Genomic DNA, 22,594 nt, shown 5'->3' on the forward strand with positions numbered 1-22,594 from the left:
GTTGGTGTCGTAGCTACTGTCATCACTGATCAGGTGAATTGGACGGAAGGTTAAGGATCGGTCAATGCATTTTTTAAATTAAAACAAAGCCATCGAGACAACGTAAAGTTAATCCAATTTTTACTAAACAAAGAGAGTAGTCGGCGTAAATTTTAGATGGAAATCAGATGGAAATCGTAGCTACCCCCCTGACCTGCACCCTATGCGCGTCACGCAGTCTGCGGAGTCTGTGACAACTGCTTGCGAAGTAGAATTTGAAACAAGATGGCAGATAACTGCGCGGATAACTTCTTCAAGAAAAAGACGTAGTTTGGTAGGATCCTGTTCATAGTGAATCCTGATGTGACTTAGCCAGAATTTCAGCTGCCTTTTAAAAAATACTTTATCTCTCGCTGGAGGATTCAGAAGGACATAGACGAGAGGAGGCTGCCGAAATTCTGGCTAAATTTACTCAAGAAGCCTTTTTTTAGGAACATTTAGAATTCAACGACGAATTATTATTTTATGCGCGTCACGAGGAAGACATGTGGCAGTTGCCCATCAGTTTCGCCGTTGGTCGTTCCCATGCCCTACCGTATCCCCTGTAAAGGGGACGAGGGAACTGAGATAAGGGTACACAGGAAGGGGGAGGGGGTCCACTAACCAGCTATCTTTCATATCAAATGCTAGTATAATGATTTGATTTACTGTAATCTGGAACCAATTTCACCCTGAAACAAATCCAATGACTTTTCTCTGGTTCTTTTCTCTCCCTTGTGTACATTAAAAATTCATGCCCAACCAATCTTGAATTTCTGTTTCAAAATGATACCCTTGCCCTTTGGGGAATCACACACCTTTAGACTATTGATATGGGAGTGTTCCCCCCTTACCCAGTATTCTGACAGATTTTATTTCTAGCTGTCTCAATGTGACCAGGTTCACAAAAACGTGACATTGCATTTTTAGTATAAATTTAGAATTACAGTTTGGTAGAAACTATTTCCTTTCTTTACCAAATCAACCCACATAATCTAACCACACAGGATTTACATCATGAATTTCCCATATGTCACACCACCACACCTTGTATTAGAATCATAAGAATTTCCTTCTATTGTTTGTTTCCTTATAAAAGAAGTGCAGTTAGTTAGTTTAATTCAGTAGTTTAAAGTGTTCAAGACCTGCACTTACAAGCTGAGGACCCCTTGGTCAAGTACAGTACTATTCCTTGTGACCTAAGTCAGTGATTCATTTCACTAAGGATTTTGTTTGCAATCACCCTTTTTCATTTGTATTCTGTATTCCTGCATAAATAAATTTTATTGTGGCTATAAGTCTGATTCGTTGTTCACTAACAACACCAGAACCTGCCTCGGTCACATCAATTTTTAAGCATTCTGATCTATCTTTCTTACAACAAATTAAATTATTTACTTTGCAGTGCAGTCTCACTACCATTCAATGAGTGCCATGCAACAAATTAAACAAGGAACTCCAGAGACAAATGATTTGCTGAATATTTGCACTGAAGTAAGATCCAGCTGGCAGGTGCTAGCAAAAGTGTTAGGATTCCGTGAAGTTGAGCTGGAGCAGCTCACAGAAGACCATGCCGACAGCTTTGAACGGTGCTACCAAATGCTTTTGAGATGGATGCAGAAGTGTGGATCACAAGCTAGCTATGGTGCATTAGCTAGGGCATTGCAAAACCCCCATGTGAATCGACAAGATCTTGCCTTTCAATATTGTTACAAGTTGTGAAAAGTGGTGAATTTGCTTTACAATGGGTTTGCTGCAGGGCCAAAAAGCTACTTGCATAAACTTCTAGGACTTTGAAAACTCTGCTAATGATAAAAAATGTCTTGATAGAAAGATCCCTTGTATGCAGAAACATTTATAGTCATAGGCAGCCAAGTGGCCCCCCCAATCAATAATTTGGGCTCAGCCCCCCACGTTTTGGTGCCAATAATATCACAAGTGCAGTGTAAAATTGGTTTGTCAGGTTATTCTGTCTCCTGAGTGAGTTCAAACATCTTCGAAACTTACTTGGAAGTCTTCGGGAAACTTTGTTTATCTTTGGAAAAGTTCGAAAAATGACCGGAAACATTCGTATGGCCTTCGAACAACAATCAGAGAATCTTTGGAAATCTTTTCGGTCAGAAAATAAAAGGTTGCTCCAAATATGAAAACCCGCCGTCTTAGCCCCCTCACATTCCAAACCGCTCCGCTGCCTCTGACAGTTACTGTAGAATCCCGATTTCTCAAACCCTTGATTTTTTGAACCTCTCGATAACTCAAACCACAAGTGTTTTTTTGGATCGGCTTAACACAGTCCAACACTTGAACTCCCCTGATTTGTCAAACCAATTATCATTTCCCTCGGAGGTTTGAGAAACTGGAATCCAGTCGGCCTTGTCCCCAGTCGTCTCCGGCACGTTTTGATGTGACGCCACCTGCTAAGCTTGTCGGGAGAGTTAGCCTACATTCTTGATCCCATAGCCCTTTCATTTCTCTTAGCCGGCTGAGCCTTAGCATGAGAAAACGAAGGGCTCTGGAGAAACAGGGTTTCCAGTCCTAGATTCTAGGACTTCCGGTCTTCATGTATGCAGTTATAATGTTTCAAAAGAATGTATGAGAGAGTCGTTATGTTTTTGACTTCCGTTTAGGAATTCTTTGTTCCAAACAGCCAAAAAAAATTCGAATTAATTCAAAAATCCTACGTCCCCAGAGACCTTCGTTTTTTTGTGCCAAGGCCCAGCCGGCTAGGAGAAGCAAAAGGGCTATGTGGACGAGAATGGTTCACCTATCGCTTATCACACTCGGTTCCAGCCTCTTCCGCTCACTTGCATAGCATGGATTGCCCTGGGAATGAGGCTGGGATCCACTCTATTAACTCTAGGAAGGATTACTATACAAGAATGTTAAACAGTCAAGTTGTCTTTATTTATTTAAAATTCTTTGCTTTTCACACTCTTCTGAAGATAATAAATAAAATGCTTTTCTCGTTTACATAAAAACACACTAGTTAGAACTTTTTCTTGTGCTTTCCAATACACCTTCATTCTATTTACAGGCTTTTTAATGGAAACCAATACCAAAAATAATAGTACCTTTTTATTATTTAGAACTGGTTATAACTTTAAGAAAATGTAAGGTGGCTAATTCAAGGCACATTAAATTCTGGGTAATCCCTCATCGATGAAAATGGACAAATAAGTACTGCATCTTTTAAAAACATGTGAACTCATAGTTCTGCATTTTTCCAGTTGTCAATCATAATAACAATGAGAATCAACAACCAATTATCTTGCTGTTGTTGTAAAACCTTGACAAAAAAAAGAAACAAACAAAATGGATAGAAATCTGCCAATCCCTACCCACAGATATGACCCGTTGAAACCATTAAGTCTAAAATTTATATTTTCTGAGAGGTCTCCTAACTAAAGATGATTGACGTCAGGGGAAAATGCAGTCATTGATCAAGCAGAATTCATGTGTTATTAAAAGGTGCAGTAAGCCCCAAGCAGTGAGAGGTTCAGACAAAGTGGGGGACCATAGTGAAAAGTACTGGGTCCCCCCTAAACCCTCAACTATCAACTACAAGCAGATAGCTTTTTCACAATAGTATCATAGCTCCTTTTTCCAGCAACTATGACCAGGGTTCGTACTCTTTCGAGCTTTTGAAATTAATTATCTTGATGTCGGGTACATTTTTACCCTTTTTAGGGGAAAAAACCTGCCTTATTTATTTTGTACAATCTATACCATTTTCCATGACTTTCCATGACCCACACTTAAATTCCATGACTTTCCAGGGCTGAAAAATAAAAAAATTCTACAATTCCATGACTTTCCAGGTTTTTCATGACCTGTACGAACCCTGTATGACATAAAAATCTTAGCATTGCAGAGGGGTGAGTTGATTGTTTTTGTGGAGTTAATGATTACTTCTGAAAGAAAGTTGTAGTTGTTTACTAGTAGAGTTTGTGCAAACCCCCCCCCCCCCGCAATCCTTCCCCTTTTATGGATGACACTTTTTCACATTGGGGAGATATGCTGGATTTTTTTTTTTTGGGGGGGGGGATGAAATATTTTTATAGAAGAAATGTTTTTGAGGGATACCAACACAGTGTTATGCATGTCAGAATATATTTCTCAAATGGTCACAAAAAAGGTCATGGGTGTCAGAGCGTGCCCTTTTGCCAGCTGATGCAATACTGATTGAAATGCCTTGTAATGAGAAGTACATTAGTGCAACATGGGGTCAAGAGTTGTTGAGCTATGGTAAGAACATCTTTGTGGAAAATATTTTCAATACAGCTATCATAATTGGGGGCTGGGAAACCATGGCAGCAAGCTCTTTTAGCAGTGATGCAACCCCTAAGAGTACTTACTCGAAGGCTAATAAATAGGGTTTATTAATGTGCTGTGTCTCATTTTAGAAAACCACCTAAAGTTTTCATAAGTTAGATGCATTTCTCACTCCGCTGTATGAGCAAACCAGCTGTGCAAAGTCTCATACATTAATCATGTATGTCCATTGCTTTGAAGTCGTGCTTGTTAGCTGGGTGACTCTAATGGCACAAGGTCTGTGTGGTGTGACTTGACTCGTTGAAGTAGATGTTGCCCAACAGGGACAAATTGCCCTTCCCACATGTCTCGTAACACATCTGGCAGGCTGGACTCCATGGAGTCTAATTCACTATGGTCAAGAACTATGTCTTCATCTGAAACAGAATTCAGTAGAAATCAATGACTTCAGGTTAAACTGATGTTGTTCTTCCTCATCCCCAGTTAACCATGATTGTTGGGGGAATGCTTGTTAATTATTGAGGAAAGCAGGGGGGTGGGGTGTGGAGATATTGTGGTTTGAGCTTACTCCCAGTCCCCCCCCCCCCCCGCCAGCCTGTGGAGGAGGCAGGATTATGTTTAATATTTACTTGTCCTCGTGATGGTTAAACTTTCTCTCTGCAATATAATAAATTATAGCCCCTTCTTAACTTCCCAGGCAAAGCCAAGATATCAGTGGCAAAATTTATTACATTGTTTCTTCACTACTTTTATCACTTGTCACTAAAAGATCCCAAATCCTTTTTAAAAATCCTTCAAACAGTAGTATATCAAGGATCAGGGTCTAACAGTCAAAACACAAAAATCTTGTCATTTGTCCTACCCAGATATTGTGTAAGAATATCCTTTAACTCTAATGTTTCTTGATCACCAAATGTCTCTGAAGAGCTGGTTATCTTGTCACTGAAAATTGACAGATCATTAGCACTTGTACAAACAAAAGAAGTAAGTACTAAATTTGAGATACCAAACAAAATCAAGTTTGTAAGTGAAGCTTTTGGAGCAATCACATTGCTTTTCTCAAGTGATAACGCAGTCAAAGCTCTCTTAAGCGGACACCCTCGGGACGCGAAAAAAGTGTCCGTAACTGGAGCTGGCCGCTTATGAGAATGGTTCTCGTAAGCGGCCACAAGAGGTGTAGGGGATAAATGGCCGCTTAAGGGAGCTTGCCCTGTTAAAAATAACCAGACGGACGTGGATGGCAACAAAACAAGCATTGAAATATGGTACTGTAATTACTTTAAAATCATTGTAACGAACGGCGATGTGAAGTTGATTGATAAACATAAGATGCAGAAGTTGTTAATAGGATTTTCTTTGGGGTGTCCGCTTACGGGAGCTTAAAAACAAAGAAAAAGTCTAAGTCGTAATCTCTGAAAGTGTCCGTGGCTGCTTACCGGAATGTCCGCTTACGAGAATGTAAAAATACAGAGTTTGTATGGGAGTTAAAACAGGGTTTCAAATTAGGCGCGCCGTAAGTAGAGCTGTCCACTTACGAGAGTGTCCGTTAAAAGAGCTTTGACTGTATTGATGCAAGTGATAATTAAATAACCCACCTATAGTTCCACAGTATCTGGCAGACCATACTTGACAACTGCCAATCATGTTTACCAAAGTCACGCAAAACATCCACCAGTCTGATAAGAGAAAAACAGTTGCCTTAGAAGAAGAGATACCATAAATAATCTAAGGGTCTTGAGGGGGGGGGGGGGGCATTAAATAGATATGAGGCATTTACCATATTGGAAAGAGGCATTTGTTACAATTTTACTCTATGGAGCTTTTCCTTGGTTTCGAAGCAATCCTTGGGGGCATTTATTAGATATGAGGCGTTTTTTGAGAGAGGGCCTTTATTAGATCATTTACGGTACCAGTAATATTAATAGTTACCGTATTTATTCGATTTAGCGCCCAACCTCGAATAAGCGCCCACCTCGAATAAGCGCCCACCCTGTACGTAGGAAAAATTAATAAGCGCCCAGCCTCGAATAACCGCCCACCTCCACCCCTCTAAATTGAGGGCACAAGAGGAATTTTGATTATTTTTGAAGTTGAGATTAAAATTGACCAACTACTATTAAATGACTATCCCGAAAACCGAGTTTTTTTAGCTTTTTTACTGAAACTTTAAATGAATACTTAATTTCAGCTTTCGTACACCTTCACATTAAGTTATTACAATTGTTGTTTTCTTGCAAAATAAACGTGCTACTTGCTTAAAATGGTGAAAATTTAATAAGCGCCCAGCCTCGAATAAGCGCCCACCTCGAATAAGTGCCCACCCTCAAGGTCCAAAAATTTAATAAGCGCCCAGGGCGGTAAATCGAATAAATACGGTATTACAAATAATTAGTATTGAAAGACCCCTATGACTTACTTTTTAATTCCATCCTCTTCTTTTAACTTTGGTTTTATTTGCTCATCTATCATCAAGTTGATAAGCACACCACATGCTGTGTAAACAGTTTCTCTCTCTCCAGCGTCCAACAAAGCAATCATGATCTCATCAACTAAGAGTCAAACAATATAAAGATCATAAAAGAAAGGAACCCTAATTGGAAAGAACTGTAATCAAAATACATAATTCACAACAAAAACAACAACATGTAGTGACAATTCTGTCAAAAACCATTCAAGAGACATCAACCTGGGAGGTGTTTTACTTTTTCTACTTATTAACCTAGTATTAAGAAACTAGTTTTAAAATAAAAATAAAAATAACTGAGATCAAAAATTAACTGCAACATATACATGGATCCTTTGAGAGAAACATCATTAGACATGAATTTGTCAAATCAATCTTAGATATCTCTTCTATAGTGTGGGGAAAAATAAATGCATAAATTAAAAGGTACTTCTGTTCTATCACTTTCATCTAATTTTAAAAATCAACTTTTACCTTTGTGTTCAGCCAGTAAAGCCCTAACTTCCTTGGATCTTGAAAAGTTTCCAAATACACGGCTGGCTTCCACCATTGCATCCATGTTTTCTGGCATTAGCAAGGAAATTAACACTGCAACGAAATTTATAATAATAAATTATAAACAAAGCCAGGAAGAAAACTTACTATTAATTATTAATCAATGAATCAATAACACCTAAAATTTAATATGTATTCCTAAATTTTAGGTGTTATTGACTCAGAATACTTAGTGCTACCACGAGTACTCAATAATTATGAAGGTGCCATAACATGCTACAGTAATATGTAACTTACTACACAGCCTCAATAAGCATTGTTTTATGCTGGCCGAGCAAAATGAGTGGAAAACACTTTTCTCACACACAGTTTGAGAGTCTGGGTACTAGTTTAGAATCATCCTCAGTCATGACAAATAAATAAAAAAAGAGACACTGTGAATCCTGGCCACTGAAAAAAATTCAGTGGCTCAGGTGGGACTCGAACCCACAACCTTCGGGTTGCATGACCACTGCTCTACCATCTGAGCTACAGAGCCACAGATGGGAACAGCGCGTGAGTGAATCACATGTGAACAGGAGTTTCCTGCAACAAACATGTGAAACATGTATTACATGTGAAGAACAAATAAATGCGGATGAACAGTGTTTCGATTCTAGTTTAGAATCATCCTCAGTCATGACAAATAAATGAAATGAGACACTGTGAATCCTGGCCACTGAAAAAAAATCAGTGGCTCAGGTGGGACTCGAACCCACAACCTTCGGGTTGCATGACCACTGCTCTACCATCTGAGCTACAGAGCCACAGATGGGAACAGCGCGTGAGTGAATCACATGTGAACAGGAGTTTCCTGCAACAAACATGTGAAACATGTATTACATGTGAAGAACAAATAAATGCGGATGAACAGTGTTTCGATTCTAGTTTAGAATCATCCTCAGTCATGACAAATAAATGAAATGAGACACTGTGAATCCTGGCCACTGAAAAAAATTCAGTGGCTCAGGTGGGACTCGAACCCACGACCTTCGGGTTGCATGACCACATCAGTGGCCAGGATTCACAGTGTCTCATTTCATTTATTTGTCTGGGTGCTAGTGTGTGGAGAAGATAAGTCACATGGCCAGTGATAAGTTTATGTAATGTTTAAGAAATGAGCAGCAGTGTTTATTAGCAAGCGCAACTTGATAAAACAAGAACTGTAAATTTATTGAACGCTTAAAAATCTTCTGATGTAGATCAACTCATTCTTGCCCTAATATTTAGATTTGGGTTTATTTTGGCCTAGAAAATTGGACTTGAAGTTTAGCCGTGTCTTTATCAGATATACCGTAAAGACACTCATTGAACATTAATTTCTTTTGTATTTTCTTTATGAATTATTAATGAGTTTTTTAAGTACAAACTGAGTACCGTAAAATTCCGGTTATAAGCCCTGGGCTTATACAACTTCGTAAGGGGTTTTGGGTGGGCTTATAAGCGGAGGGGCTTATATCCGGGAGGGCTTATAAGCAGAATAAAAAAACATTTCGAAACGATTGTCTTAGTTCAGCTTTTTCACCTTCATTGGCCACAATCCTGGCTGAGTGGTTTAGCTTGGCATGGCTCATAGTCATGTGCAAAAAATGGTATTTTCTCCATGATTATTTTACTTGGGATGGACAAATAATATTATCCCAGAGGAGAAGCCACAATACTCCTTGTTGCTATAGAAACCAAACTGTAAGTACCAGATGTGTTGGCCACTTGGCTTGATAGTGAAACTTATACAACTTATACTTATACTTATTAGTATACAACTTTAACTTACTTTCAGTAATCTCAACTTGTCTCTGTTGTACAACACTGTCGGCGTCATTGTAAAATGACAGGTTATTAAGAGTCGCAACTGTATTCAGGACAAGTTCTTCGCTGTTGTTTGCATCTTTAACATCTGCAATAATCCACAAAAAAGAAACTCATTAAAAGTGCTCAGCTTGTCATGTCCCAAAAGGGATCAACATAATTTTTCTAATAATTTTCATACTGGTACACAGTCAACCATTCAGGTGACAAGAAAAACTCATTAGGAGGGGGGCATTGGGGCCTGTAAGAAACCAAAAAACCGCACAAAAAATCATGCAAAACCGATAAACCAAAGTGAATTTCGATCAAAACCGAAAACGGAACATAACATGCCAAATTCCAAAGCTCTGACTAACCTTAATTGGTACCCCGTGATTTGAAAGAAGGAAGAAAGGAATTTTTTAAAGAGTCTTGACAACTAACTTGCATTTTAAACATAAAAGCAGGTTTTCTCTCTACCAGCATGATCTCAGAGAAACAGTACTGTAAACCAAATAGGAAAAGCCGAAAACCACAGCAAATACTAAATCCGAAAAAAAAAACGCTAGTATTTTTGCTGGAAACCAAAAACCGCATGCTAATAGAAGAAAAACCCGAAAACCAAAGAAGACACCAAAACCGAAAAACCACCGTTTTTTGTTGCGAAAACTGAAAAACCGATCTAAAAAAAGGCCAAAACCGAGAAACCAAAAACCCCAAAGTCCCCCTCCATTAGTGACGAAACTAACCTCTAAAGAAATCTAAGAAAAACAGTAAGGAACAGCCTTGTGACTGAACAAATAGAAGACATAAATTCTTGTTTGAACCATTCATGTGTTTTCCTGCACTACTGACAGTTTTATTGAACTGAGCTGTGAACTTAGTCTTGAAACTCAGTTATATGATTACAGTCCAACCTCGTTATTTCGAACTGTCAGGGGAAAGCGAAAATAGTTTGAAATAGCACACAATAAAAGACTGAAGTGCAAATTCAAGGGAAATTGGTTTTAGTTTGAAATAACAGGGAATTTGAAATAACCAAGTTAGAATTAGCGGGGTCCAACTGTAGTTAACTGTCTGCAAAAATATTAACTGCTACAAAATTGACATTAACACAAGAACCTGTGAATTTGTTTCTATGTCTGCTGTGTCATTGGTACTTTTTAATTAGCAGCAGCTACACTAGTTATTTAAGTTTATAGCTTACCAAGAATCTGGATTAACAGGTTCACTAATGCTTCATTGGCAGCCATGCCCGCACCAGCTTCTGGACTGATTGAAAGGTTGGCAATCACTCTGATGGCCTGCAAGTTATTTAAAGTAACACCAAAAATTATGCATGAGAAATCCGCCTCTAGAGATGTCCCTGATGACGGTGGGTTGGTTTAAGAGAACAATGGAACAAGCAATGGGAGCAATACTCAGGGTTTTCAATAGGAATCAGTGTAGGCGGCAAAAGTTTAGGAGTAGGCGGAGGAGGGAGTACTTGTGACAAAGGCGCAGCCTTCTAGGGGGGCTTATATTTTTTAATTTACAAAAAAGACCATTCGCTTTAGGGGTAAAGGGTTAAGTTGTCAAAGGTGCCTTGAAAGTCCATAAAGAAATGTTGCCAATTTTAACTTACATCTATTCCACTGAGTGCTTTATAAAACAAAACCTACCTTAATCAGGACCTCTTCATTCTTGTTAGGGCCTTTGTTTTCACCATTCAGTTGTTTTTCTGCAGTTGAGGGTCCATTTTTCAGTACCTTCAACCAACAATAAACACACAAATTTATTTTATGAACTATTTTCGATTTACAACTTTAGGCTATTAAAAAAATGTGGCGAACATACATGTATCATGGACATGAAGGGTATAAATAACATTATTATAAGGCAATGCAAGCAATGACGTATCCTCACCATGAGCCCACCAATTTAAGCAATTGGGAAAAGCCTGAAAAAAATTCAGGGTTTCAACAGGATTTAAACCTGTCATCTCCCAATTCTGGTGCAATGCTCTTCCAGCTCAGCTATGAAGCCACCCATGGAAGCCAGGTCATTTTTGTGGAATTTATCTTAATTCCCATGAAGAAATAGATCACAGAATAAATGAAATCATATGTACCGTATTTATTCGACTAAGCGCCCAATCTCGAATAAGCACCCACCTCGAATAAGCGCCCACCCTGAAGGTAGAAAAAGTTAATAAGCGCCCAGCCTCGAATAAGCGCCCACCCCCACCCCACAAAAATACTAAAGTGCACAAGAGGAGTATTGATTATTGAAATTGACTAAGTACTTTTAAGAAGACTTCCCCCATGACCGAGTTTTCTGAGTATTTAAAAATTTTATAACCGCCCAGCCTCGAATTAGCGCCCACCTCGAATAAGCGCCCACCCTCAAGGACCAAAAATTTAATAAGCGCCCAGGGCGCTTAGTCGAATAAATACGGTAATTATGAGAGTGAGATCAGATCATTAACTTAAAAGAAGAAAACCAGCCAAACCTCCATCTCCATGTTGAAGTATGTCTGCATAACAGACAGTAAGACGGCCATGAAGGACTCATCAAGGAAAAAAGCTTCCCGGACTTTCTCACTCTTGGATGTTAAATTACCCAAAATAAAACAGCCGCGGACAACCAACTCCTGAAAAATGAGAAGAAATATGATTAAACAATAAATTCACTGAGCTCTTAAAAGATTATCTTGATGTTCCAACAACTAAAGACCATGAAATAATTGCAAATCTGGACATCATTACATTTAAATTGGGAATTTGTTCCTTGTATCTTGTACATACCTGTTTCTTTTCATACTCTGATAATATCTTGCACAATGCCTGAAGCCAAGTGAAAGAGTCACTGTCCAACAGCTCACTACAACATTCTGTGTACAATGTAAGCTTGCTGTGGTAAAGCGAATAAATAAAACAGTTATTAATCAACACTTGGAATCTATTAGTCAGTTAAGTTCTTGGATTATGAAATACAAGTCAGAAAGACTTGTGCAAAACCTGTTTCCTTTGAAGCAAAACATCATAGATGAAGATGGATTGGCACACCTGTTGAATCACTTTCTCATGGTAGCTCTCCTACAGGTGGCTATGCATCATGGAAAATGGTAATGGAAGGAAAAGAAAGAGGAGACTAAGGGAGACAGGGAGATCCTCAGTTGATCAGGAGATTAAGGAGCAAGGAGGGAGTTGGGGGTTGGTGACAAAATTAGTGAAAGACAAGCAACACTGGTGTGGGCATCAACAAAGAGAATTAAGTACATGCACCCCTCTACCACAATTTTTTCATCTACTGCAAAGGTTGGATGTGGACATAAACTAAAAAAACATGATACTGCTTATTTATTTATGACCAGCTCATCATGATGACCTCACCTTAATGCTCGGCACACATTCCACACCACGTCACCGTCAGATGAGTATGGTCCCAGAACTATGGCCAAGTTTCTAACTACACCAGTGCTGACGAAAAGCTCTTTGGCTCCAGTAACATCAGCAAGATTTCTCAGTGCTCCTGTTACCTGCAGTTATCGTGAGAAGCCATGATGATGTTTAGGGCATTCAATGAACATAAAAATAAATTTTGCTTTGTTTTTTAGCTGTTAGTTGTGTTCAATCACAATCAAAAACTTTCTTATTCTAAAAAGAAAAGAAAAATGTACCTGAACAAGTAAACTGGTGAACTGTGAATTCCCTTTCATGGACATCAACACCTAACAAAATACAACATTGAAATTATGATACTGAACCAATACATGTTATTGAAATATTAATATTAATAGTTTTTTTATGCCTCAGATACACGCAGTTTGAAAGATGTGGTTTGTCATTTTACAGGCCATATCCTACAGCTTGCTTCTGCTTAACTTGAAATGTTTTACTTTCACCAGATTGAGATATTATAAACATTTTTGCATAACCTTGATTTCTCGGTCCACACTGACCATTGACAGTACCTTTAGATACCAAACAAGCTTCAAACTCGATAAAACAAGAGGCACACATATACATTCAGACAGAACATTTTGAACTGTCACAAAAGGCTTTAATAACACTTCGCTTCTTCCAAGAAAAAAATAAAGACATTACTACATGTAATCCCCCACGAGATACTGTTTAGATTAAGGATATTATTAACAATGTCATTTGTACATCTATAGGACATGTACTTACATCTTTACTTATGGCATCAAGAATCTGTCCCAAACCCTCAATGCCTTCCAGAGAAACCAGCTCTTTTTGAGCTGTAGGATTATTACTAGAGAGATGTTTTATAGCTCCAGCAGTATATACCAGTGCATCATGGTGACTTCCTATTTCACAGCTTTTTATTGTGTCTACTAAGCATTCTGAAAAAATAAAATGATACATACAATCAGGGCTGTCATTAAGTTTTCAAGCAGCCGTAACATTGAAGTTATCGACCATAGTATTTCCTTCTGTACATGTATGCAAGTGTAACGTAACACCAATGAACATTTTCATTGGTCAAGCATTGCTAAGTGAACTTAGTCATAACAGGTGTTTTGGGTTATGGCCCTTAATGAAAGCCCTGACAATGTTATTTTATGATCATGAAATATTACAGTTATAGTTCCTGTAGTGAAAACACGTGCTGTCTTTGGCAAATCTGTGTCAAAGCACTCATTATTTTGACAAAGACTAACTGACTCCAATAATTACTTAAATGTAATTAAGGCAAGGTTAACTTGAGACAGTGCTGGCCAGCAGTCTCCTTCACTAATGCGAGAAGGTCTGAGGGCTTTTACAGGACCTTTAATAGTAAATTAACAGCTCTCCCACTGAGGTCAAGTTTTGCAAACACAAACACCCTAGTCATGGAACAAGCTTTTTGCTCACCTCCCTCCCCTCCCTCAAGGTAAATACTGGTACATGACGTATGTAATTAATTTTTTCCACTGAGAAATTCAGTGTGAGTGTGCCTGGTGGTTGCCGCTCACAAGGTTGTCATGGTTACCTTCCGGGCTCCCTTAAAGCTCCAACAGAACTTTCAGGAACCTTCCCCCACACTCATCTATTGGTGATGAGTTTAAAATATCAGTAAGAAAATCCCATGGACAAGAAATGCAATATTATAAACATTAAATTATTTTATCTTACTTAAAATGTCCTCTTCAAGGAATAACTGATCATTCTTCTCTGTTTTAGCCACTCTGTACACAATCATACACACGTTGGTTAAATTATTTCCAGTTACTTTCATCTGCAATAGATACAAAGAAATCATCAGATGATGATGATGATAAACGTGGCCTTTCAAATTGGAACTGGCCATCGGCTGCATTATTGGTACTGACTGGTAGAAATACGGGTTCTGGGGATGAAATTGTGCGCCACCAATTTGGGTGCAAAGATGTGGTGAAAATAGTAGCCTGCGTGGTCGGCGTTCAAAGGGGAAGGAGAAGGGGAGTTCGAGCGCGAAGCACGGGGTGCGAGGAGAGAGAGCGAAGGACGATCGGGAAAGGGGGGAAGGGGAACGCCTGCCCTGACGCTATTGTTTTTGTCGTTTTTTACGTCCAGATTCTGGACGCAAAAATCGCGATTGGTCAGAATTTATAGAGTGTGAAAATTGATTGTTCTGATCAGTCAGATGTATGTCATTCAATTGATTAATTTGATTGCTGTGGTCTGTTCTCAACTTTCATTCAATGCAGATAAATCCAATGGCGAATGTTATGAGCGATTTCTCTGCGAAGCAGTTGATTCTTTGAAAGAAATCGGCCGTTGTAGGATTTGGTATCAAACTACTGAATTTGCGAAGAATAACAAGTTATAGCAGCCGGTAAGCGCTACACGCTGTGAGTTGTAAAGTTGTTTGGGTCACGGCCGGTTGCAACCCGACGACATAAACTCAAACACCGGAAACGCTGCTTGATTGAAACACCTACCTACTAACTCTGATTGAAATAAACGTTCTCAGTCTAAGGACGGCAACTTTTCGTAACAAATCCGCAGTTGAAGGGTGCAAGGAAGATATATCTGACCTGATCTACCATGAAAAGATTTTGTTTTGCCATATTTCTGACAAGAAGACGAGAAGAAAAGAAATTAGATAGGCAATTCGAGCGGTGAAGGGTTTTATTCCCCGCGAAAATCGACACCGATTAGATTGGATAATTTTGACAGCCAGACGTAAAACAGAGGGCAAGCAGATGACACGTACTTCCCCCTTCTCCGATCGCGCTTCACGCTCTCTCCTCGCTCCTTGCGCTTCGCACTCCAATTCCCCTTCTCCTTCCCCTTTGAATGCTGGCCACGCAGGCTATGAAAATAGTTGCCCAATTTACTACACAGCTCAAGAGTTAATTGAAAAGATTTTTTCTGACATTAATTGACAAGCAATCGTGGTTTACAAGTTCCAATACTTCCAGCCACTTCATAAAAACCAGAGCCTGGTAAGTCAACTTGGCTTGGAATCAAACTTAAATCTTTTACCTTTTATAGAGAGTGAACTGAAGCTGTTCAATAATTTGATGCTTACCGAAAGAATCAACCTTCCAAGTCTCAGGAGTAACCTCGGATCACTGAGATCCAAGAACTTAAAAACTGTCCGTAAGATCTCCCCTCTTCTTCGTGCAGAAAAGCTTCCACTAGCTTTTCCAATTAAACCTTTCTTTTCTAAAGCGTTCCACAGTTTTAAACAATCTTGACAAAGATCCTTAACATTCTTCTCTGCAAATCTTTCCTCCATTTGAGCAAGCAATGGTTTAACGTGTTCCTCGTAATACGAAACTAGTTCATCCTTGGGTTTATCTTCTTCCACCTGTGGCTTTTTCCGTTTTTTATCTCCACTTCCACCTCTTTCACTTGCTTTTTTCCGCGATCTTCCTGAAGTCGGAGAGGTCTGGCCAACAGTCTGTTCATTTGAGATTCCTGTAGGATCTCCGCGTTCGAGAGGACCACTCTTGACACGAGTGATAGAATCTACGACTGGTGGACTGCGCTCTTTTGGTCCACTTCTTACTCTCCTTGTTGTAGTGACATCCTTTGAGACTGCAGGTGGTGTGGGTAAAATTTCTGATGAGCTACGCCGAAGAGCTTCACTCAAACTGGGAGGAGTGCCAGAAAGAGACCCTCTTTTTGGAGGAGAAGGAGAAAGTTCAGTTCTTGCTTCTCTATCTTGTTGTCCTATCGCAACATTATGCAGCTTCTGATTGAGTTTTTCAGCATTTAACTCTTCAACAGGACCTGATAATGAAGATCTTAGAGGTCTCCTGGCTTTTCCTGAGGGCTGAAGAAAACAACTTACAGTGAAAAACAAATGAACTTTTAAACAGAAAAATTCAAGTAGACATAAATTTACACCTAAAATTATGTGTCTAAAGAAAATAACCTACATGTAGTTAAACAAACAAATATTCTTGTCCCAAGGTCTGAAAAATTTATAAGCAAAGCTTTCGACTGTATCGCACAGTATTCATCAGCGACTAAAAATGAGCTCATGTTGTCTCATGAATGCAAATTGTTTAATCACGTGACAACAGATGGCCATGGAATAACACCATTCAACACGGCAAAATTTTTACGATAATGACTTACCACTCCAGACGGTGGTGACGGAACAACAGCCTCCGGAATCTGTGGAGCATTCTCTATGGGAGTGAGCCTTCTTCCAGAGGGGGGACGGGAGGATTCGCCCTCAGACTGGTAACTTCCCAAGCTGTTAGTAAGAAAAAGATGGTTTTATTGACCCAATGCAAATATGGCTGCTCTTAATTTTCGGCTCCCAAAAGAATCATTTGTCAACAAAATTAAATTTATTTACTGCAACTTAAAAAAAGTTTCAAGGCTAAAGTTTTATCTAATGAGAAGTTACAGTGACATTTATATGGCCAAAAACATGAAAACAAGGCTAGGCAGGCCAGAGTGACTTTTTCCATACAAATCTCTTAAATTTGAATAAGTCACAAATCTGCAGCCTTTTAACCAAAAGCACTGAAACTTCTAATTGTAGCATGTTATTCCATATATTTTGAAGTGCCACCATCAGCTTTTTCAGAAACCCGACCAGATAACAGAATTGAATGACAACCATTTTTGCATAAGGTCTATTGATATTTTTTCCGTGAAAACATTTGGCCTTTTGATTGCCTCTAACACCGAGTCTTTACGGCCAGAGGAATTTGCGTAACAGAAAAAAAATGAATGAATGTCCTGTTTGGGTAAATCCATTTGCCCATGAAAATGAGCCTGCGCATTTCTTACAAGAAATACATGTATAAAAAAGCTCTACAATGTAAATAGGGGGCTTATTTCCTAAAGTGTGGCCTAATTTTCTTATTGTTGCCTAATGCTTAGTGTGTCAAAGTCCAGATCAAGTGGTCTGGGTTTGAGCCCTGGCCAGGACACTGCATTGTGTCCTTGATTCACACAGTTTCATTCTCTACCCAAAGCTGTATTAATGGGTTACTGCCAACTGTAATACCGAGAAAACGAAGGGCCTGCGAAATGAGATTTTCAGTCACTTGATAAGGACTTATGTCCTACGTAAGACACCATCTTGGTCGGACAAAACAAAGTTGTGAGTAGAGCCATCACGCAAATAACAAAAGGTTAGAATTATTATTCCATTACTGCCACTAAAATGATTTACGATTCAAAAAATTATCCGGACATCATGTGCAACCTCACTTGGAATTTTGTCGGACATGAGAAATTAAGGGCTATGGGGCCAGAATGTCCAAACGACTCGACTGTTATTTGCAGCTCCCTGCTGACGAGGAGATCCGTGCAAAGGACTTGCAAATCCCATACTGAGAGGAGGTCCGGGGAAGGACTAGCATCCCATACTAGCTGCTCTAAAACAGGATAACCCCTGGCAGTATGGGACACTTGGACTGATGAAGACTTCTTTTTATTGTCAGAATTTCAAGTTATGCATTTCTTTAAGAACTAAATCTGAGCCCATAAGCTTATTTTAAAAGTGGGCTCATCAACATAGGGTTTACCTTGGTGTAAAAACTTATGAATTTTTTTGCTTGTATTGCAGCTATTGTTTTTCTGCTATATATTGTTTCAAGGTTCTTTGTTGTCTTGGTTGTTCTTTGTTTTACGTCACTGGCAAGTTTCACAAGTTTTTACACCGAGGATGAGCTATATCATAATGATTTTTGCCTTTGAGATATTGGGGGGGGGGAGGTGGGGGCAAATTATCAAAATTTTATTCAAACACAGATGCAGCAACTTGAAAATGCATTGATCGTGCATGGGAAGAGGCAGTATATAGAGCTGTACCTTGTTTTATTAAAAATGTGTACACATTAATAAATTATTTTATTCAGCATCTTAAAAAAAAGTCTTAAAAATTTAATCTTTACTAGTTAATTTTGTGGCTGATTTAAAATTTGAAAGGGTGCTTACTGGAGGTTAACATCTGCACATTAATATTAATTTAGCTGTAAAGGGCCTAACTGCTAGAACTAAATCATTTACAACTGTAAACGTTTTCTACAAAGACAATTAACCAAATTTGTCTCGTCAAAATTTGTGCCTAGTCGAAAATATCACAATTTTTTTGCTAAAACAAATGGCTACTTTATGTATTATATTATGTCACAACAAAAGTAAAGTTCTTTTGTTCCTTTCTTCTCAAGGAAGTCAAATTTGTTCCTATCTGCAGTCTTAACACCTGACAGTTAAGAATCCAAAAAAAACAGCATTTTGCACCTGTATAATTTGCAAGTGTGCATATTTTTTAATGAGCCCTCGCTCTTAGAAATCGAGGACGTGTATATTGGATATCAGTTTTGATGTCAAATTAAACATGAACTGTTAGCTTGGGCATCCAACAACCTCAAAAACGTAAGATCTGTATTTGCCATTTGCAATATTGGCAATATTTACAATAAGCGCAGCGATAATCGAATAAACCAACAATCCACAGTTTAGTGCAAACAGCCTGCATCAACATGTACAGTAAACATTCGCAGGACATCAGGCAAAGCGCGCTGTCAAAAGTAATTGCACTGAATTTACCTGAACGCAGACGGCGGTCTCCCTTCGTAAGGCTTCACAGAGCTACCTCCAAATAACGTTCTTTGGGATTCAACTGGCGTAAAAGGCCTTTTGGTGTCCAAAGAACGGAGAGAAGATCTTGCCTCCGAGACAATATTTGCACTCGTTGGCCCATCGGCTGCGTAGAAAGGCCGGCTGGAAGCCTTGTCGCCTCTGCGCGATTTCTGCTTCAGCGGCGGGTCCATTATTCCTAGCGAAACCTGCAGCTACATTCTTACATCCATAAGTGGTAGACACAACAATAACCACATCATTAGACAATTTTGTTCACTTGTCATTTAGTCTTTTCCCGGTTACTTCTTTCGTTCCTAAGAACGCCTTGATGGCCGAACTCGGTGGCCTCGCTTTCGCGCTGCTACCTCGTTTCTGCGCGCGAGACCAAAGTTTTCGAGTCAGCGGTCGTGATTCGAATTTCCAAAATGGCGGGAGTGTGCGGTTCATTTCGGCAGCTCGAAGACAAACCGTGTTCTGCTGAAATTCGTTATCAAAGATGGTCGCCAAAGATGGATTTGCTTGCCCTCGTGACAGTAGAGGGTGAGGTGTGGTTGCAGAGATTATCTTGGAAGCGAGTGTGGTCGATTTCCACCGCCGAAGGTCGAGCGCTTTCAGTGGCTTGGAGACCAGACGGTAAAATTTTGGCTGTTGCTTTCAAAGATGGTAAAATAAAGCTCTTCGACATCGAAAACGCTGAATGTATTCATAAAACTGAAATCGAGTCAACGCCCACGTCATTGGATTGGATAGAAGAAGAAAAAGAGAAAGTATCAAACGGCGAAACATCTGAGAAAGACTTGCCGTTTTTTGTAGAAAAATCAGAACTGTATCTTCCCTCCCTTTCACATCTCCCGAAATCTACTGGAGCACTGTTTTCCAAGGAAGCCTCACAAGAAGAGTCAGACGATCCCAAAAAGCTCAAGAGTCTACCCGAAGAGTTGAGCGTGTTGATTGTTGGTGATGATAGAGGCAAAGTACATTTGTTTCTTTATGGTATTTTCTTGTGTGCCTCACTGAATACTGTAGATGTCTTGCAACAGCATTCTGAATCTCAAGTAAGCAGTGTTAATGTGTCCCGTGATTTAAAGGCACTCTCAGCTATCATTAAGTCACCGGTGCTTGGATCAGATAAACAAGCTGTGTCGCTAGTGTTGTACGACACTGGATTGTTGTCCACAAGATGTCACGAACTTGCAGTTGTTGCCAAGAAAGTTGGTGAGATTGTCTGTCTGATGGATTACTTTGATAATGCGTTGCAGTCCATGTCAGACGCTTGGGAGGACATACTCCTGGAGATGGACACCAAGTTGACAGAGTTTGCCGCCGAGCGACTGACAGCTGGATCAAGTGTCAGCAGTGAGTTTCTAACATTACTCACTCGTGGTGTGACGAGTCCTGAGCTACAATCTTTCCTCATTCAGGATCTCACAGAAAAAGGTCTCAAGAAGCTGGGGCATAGCATTGAAAATTCCTACACAAGTATACAAAATCTGGCGTTGAAGCACTTGCAGTGTGTCACGCAATCTCTTCTGTTCCATGTGACAGAAATTCATGGAATGTCAAGATGGCGTGAACAGTTTGGTGTTTTGGGTCTTTCCGAGCTTGATATCCAAACAATTATCACAAGTCTTGGTTCCATCATGTTGAAAACACAAGAGCTCATCCTTGTCATTGAAACAAGCCTGAAGAGCTTCAAAGCGTTCTTTCAGTGGCTTTATTACGTCATCATGAGTTTGTCTGATGCCGACATTCCAGACTTTGTGAAACAAAGGAGTCAGCAAGAAGTGATGCTTGTGTCAGGCTTCATTCAAGATCAGCTTGTCGTTAACAGCCAAGGAAAGTTTACCCTGGAGAGAGTAGGCCAATATTTTGACCCCAAGCCACTCACAGTAAAACCGCCATTTGGAAACAACGATTGGACAAAGTTCGTTGAGAGTCATCCAATGCTAAGATCAAGTCCACTGCTAATACCTGATAAGTCAACTGATTCTCTCGTCAGTCTTTCTGCGCAACTCCATGAACACATCAGGAAAGCTTTTGCAGAACCAATCAGTGCTATTAGCAAATCGATCTCTTGTTGGAATTGTCTCCCACTTTGTGAGATAAGCAAGAACAAGGAATCCTCTCTATGTGTGGCACAAACCTCTACTGGATGTCCTCTGCGTCAACTTGTAGTCTTTCCCGATGACACTGAACTGTGCATGGTTACTATCAGGGCAAATGAACACAGGTTATTTTTGGCAAGAATTTGTGTTGATCACTTGCCATGTGACACTGAACCAGTGAAATACTCTTTCTTGGATGTGATGTTCTATGACTCAGAGTATTTGTCAGTTTTGCTTCAGCAGCAGAAAGCAAATAGCAATGATGAGGATGATGATGATGAGAGGCTCTCAATATTGGCTCAAGTTCCTTATCGATGGCTTGAAGATAAGGACTTTTTAGATGTTGCACAAGTCAAACAAACATACCTCAATCAAATATCAGAACCTCCAGCCATCAGTGTAGGGCCGAGAATTACCCATTATCGGAAGCTGATTGGAATGAGGGCAAGCTCCTTGTCCGTAAGTGGAACTCGTAAGGTCTCATGTGTGTTGTCAGTGTCACGGAGAAATGTTCGATTGTTTGATATGGATGCCGAGGATGAAGAGACAGAAGATGATGAAGCTGAGAATGAAGAATTAAACAATTCCTTTGAAGAGGAGCAGTGAACAGCTTCAGATCTAAAAAGTATAACCAGATATGCTAGGCTACCATGATGCTGACCTATGAAACTGAGATGCTAGCCTACTGAGATTTGATTCTCACTTCGCAGTAGACCATAACATAACAGTGGACCATAACAACAATTTTTTTACCTTTCATTAGATGAAATGTTAATAAAAATCATGAAAATTTTAAAAAAAAAATGTTAAATTCGCCAAATTTGCCACTTGCAAGTGTCGCCAAAGATTGCTTTTCGAAAAATCATGAAGTTTAGTTGTCACAAATATTATTTTGTGCACAGGTAATAAGAAATGCAGAGCACAGTTATACTGGTGTGAGTTGCACCGTTCAAGTGGACTATGTTTGTCATAAATTAAAAATTGTTATGTAGTCAAACCCTGCAATAATAGATTTCTGAGGGACTTCAGATACTAACTATTAGCATTTTAAGCAAGAATGTGATGGAAATAAATTAATAAAAAGGCAAAATTGAACCAGAAAAATGTAAATAACTGTGTTTCAGTCCAATTTATTGAATTGTTACCAAATGACAAATCCCAATAAATTTACTTCTCAATTTAACCCTGCAGACAGAAGGTATTTTTCTCAATACAAAATACTGCTGTTGTCTCAAATTTAAGGTAGTTTTCCTGCAGTTCATCCTACACTGAGATCCTGAAACTTTTTTTCTAATAAAGTGTTTCTATCTGAAGACAAAAGCAGTTCATTGCCCAGCCTTGTTTATTTAACCAGCTTGAAGGTGTTTTTACTACATGTTACCCCT

The 22,594-nt window shown here is 39.3% G+C and overlaps 2 protein-coding genes and 1 long non-coding RNA gene across 3 annotated transcripts; 2 read left to right on the forward strand and 1 right to left on the reverse strand.

The window, feature by feature from the left end:
• The first annotated feature begins 53 nt into the window (after window positions 1–53).
• Window positions 54–2,996, forward strand: LOC144656135 (uncharacterized). The gene is made up of 2 exons (XR_013571264.1): window positions 54–313; window positions 1,424–2,996. It is a non-coding gene; the product is annotated as an uncharacterized LOC144656135 (long non-coding RNA).
• A 411-nt stretch (window positions 2,997–3,407) lies between these two features.
• On the reverse strand, window positions 3,408–19,437 carry LOC144656120 (armadillo repeat-containing protein 2-like). Its single transcript, XM_078516349.1, has 17 exons — window positions 19,072–19,437; window positions 16,636–16,756; window positions 15,578–16,327; window positions 14,197–14,299; window positions 13,249–13,424; window positions 12,738–12,788; window positions 12,451–12,596; window positions 11,863–11,968; window positions 11,568–11,708; window positions 10,738–10,824; window positions 10,284–10,380; window positions 9,063–9,185; window positions 7,229–7,342; window positions 6,707–6,839; window positions 5,886–5,966; window positions 5,153–5,232; window positions 3,408–4,706 (listed from the first exon to the last, which is right to left on the reverse strand). Exons 1-17 carry the CDS (start codon window positions 19,293–19,295, stop codon window positions 4,540–4,542), a joined length of 2,700 nt encoding a protein of 899 aa, XP_078372475.1. The 5' UTR covers window positions 19,296–19,437; the 3' UTR covers window positions 3,408–4,539.
• Window positions 19,438–19,522: 85 nt separating this feature from the next.
• On the forward strand, window positions 19,523–22,313 carry LOC144656121 (anaphase-promoting complex subunit 4-like). Its single transcript, XM_078516350.1, has one exon. It carries the CDS (start codon window positions 19,530–19,532, stop codon window positions 21,813–21,815), a length of 2,286 nt encoding a protein of 761 aa, XP_078372476.1. The 5' UTR covers window positions 19,523–19,529; the 3' UTR covers window positions 21,816–22,313.
• The last annotated feature ends 281 nt before the right edge of the window (window positions 22,314–22,594 follow it).

Source organism: Oculina patagonica, chromosome 6, assembly GCF_052425735.1.
Source record: "Oculina patagonica isolate OP01 chromosome 6, crgOcupat, whole genome shotgun sequence".
NCBI classification, from domain to species: Eukaryota; Metazoa; Cnidaria; class Anthozoa; order Scleractinia; family Oculinidae; genus Oculina; species Oculina patagonica.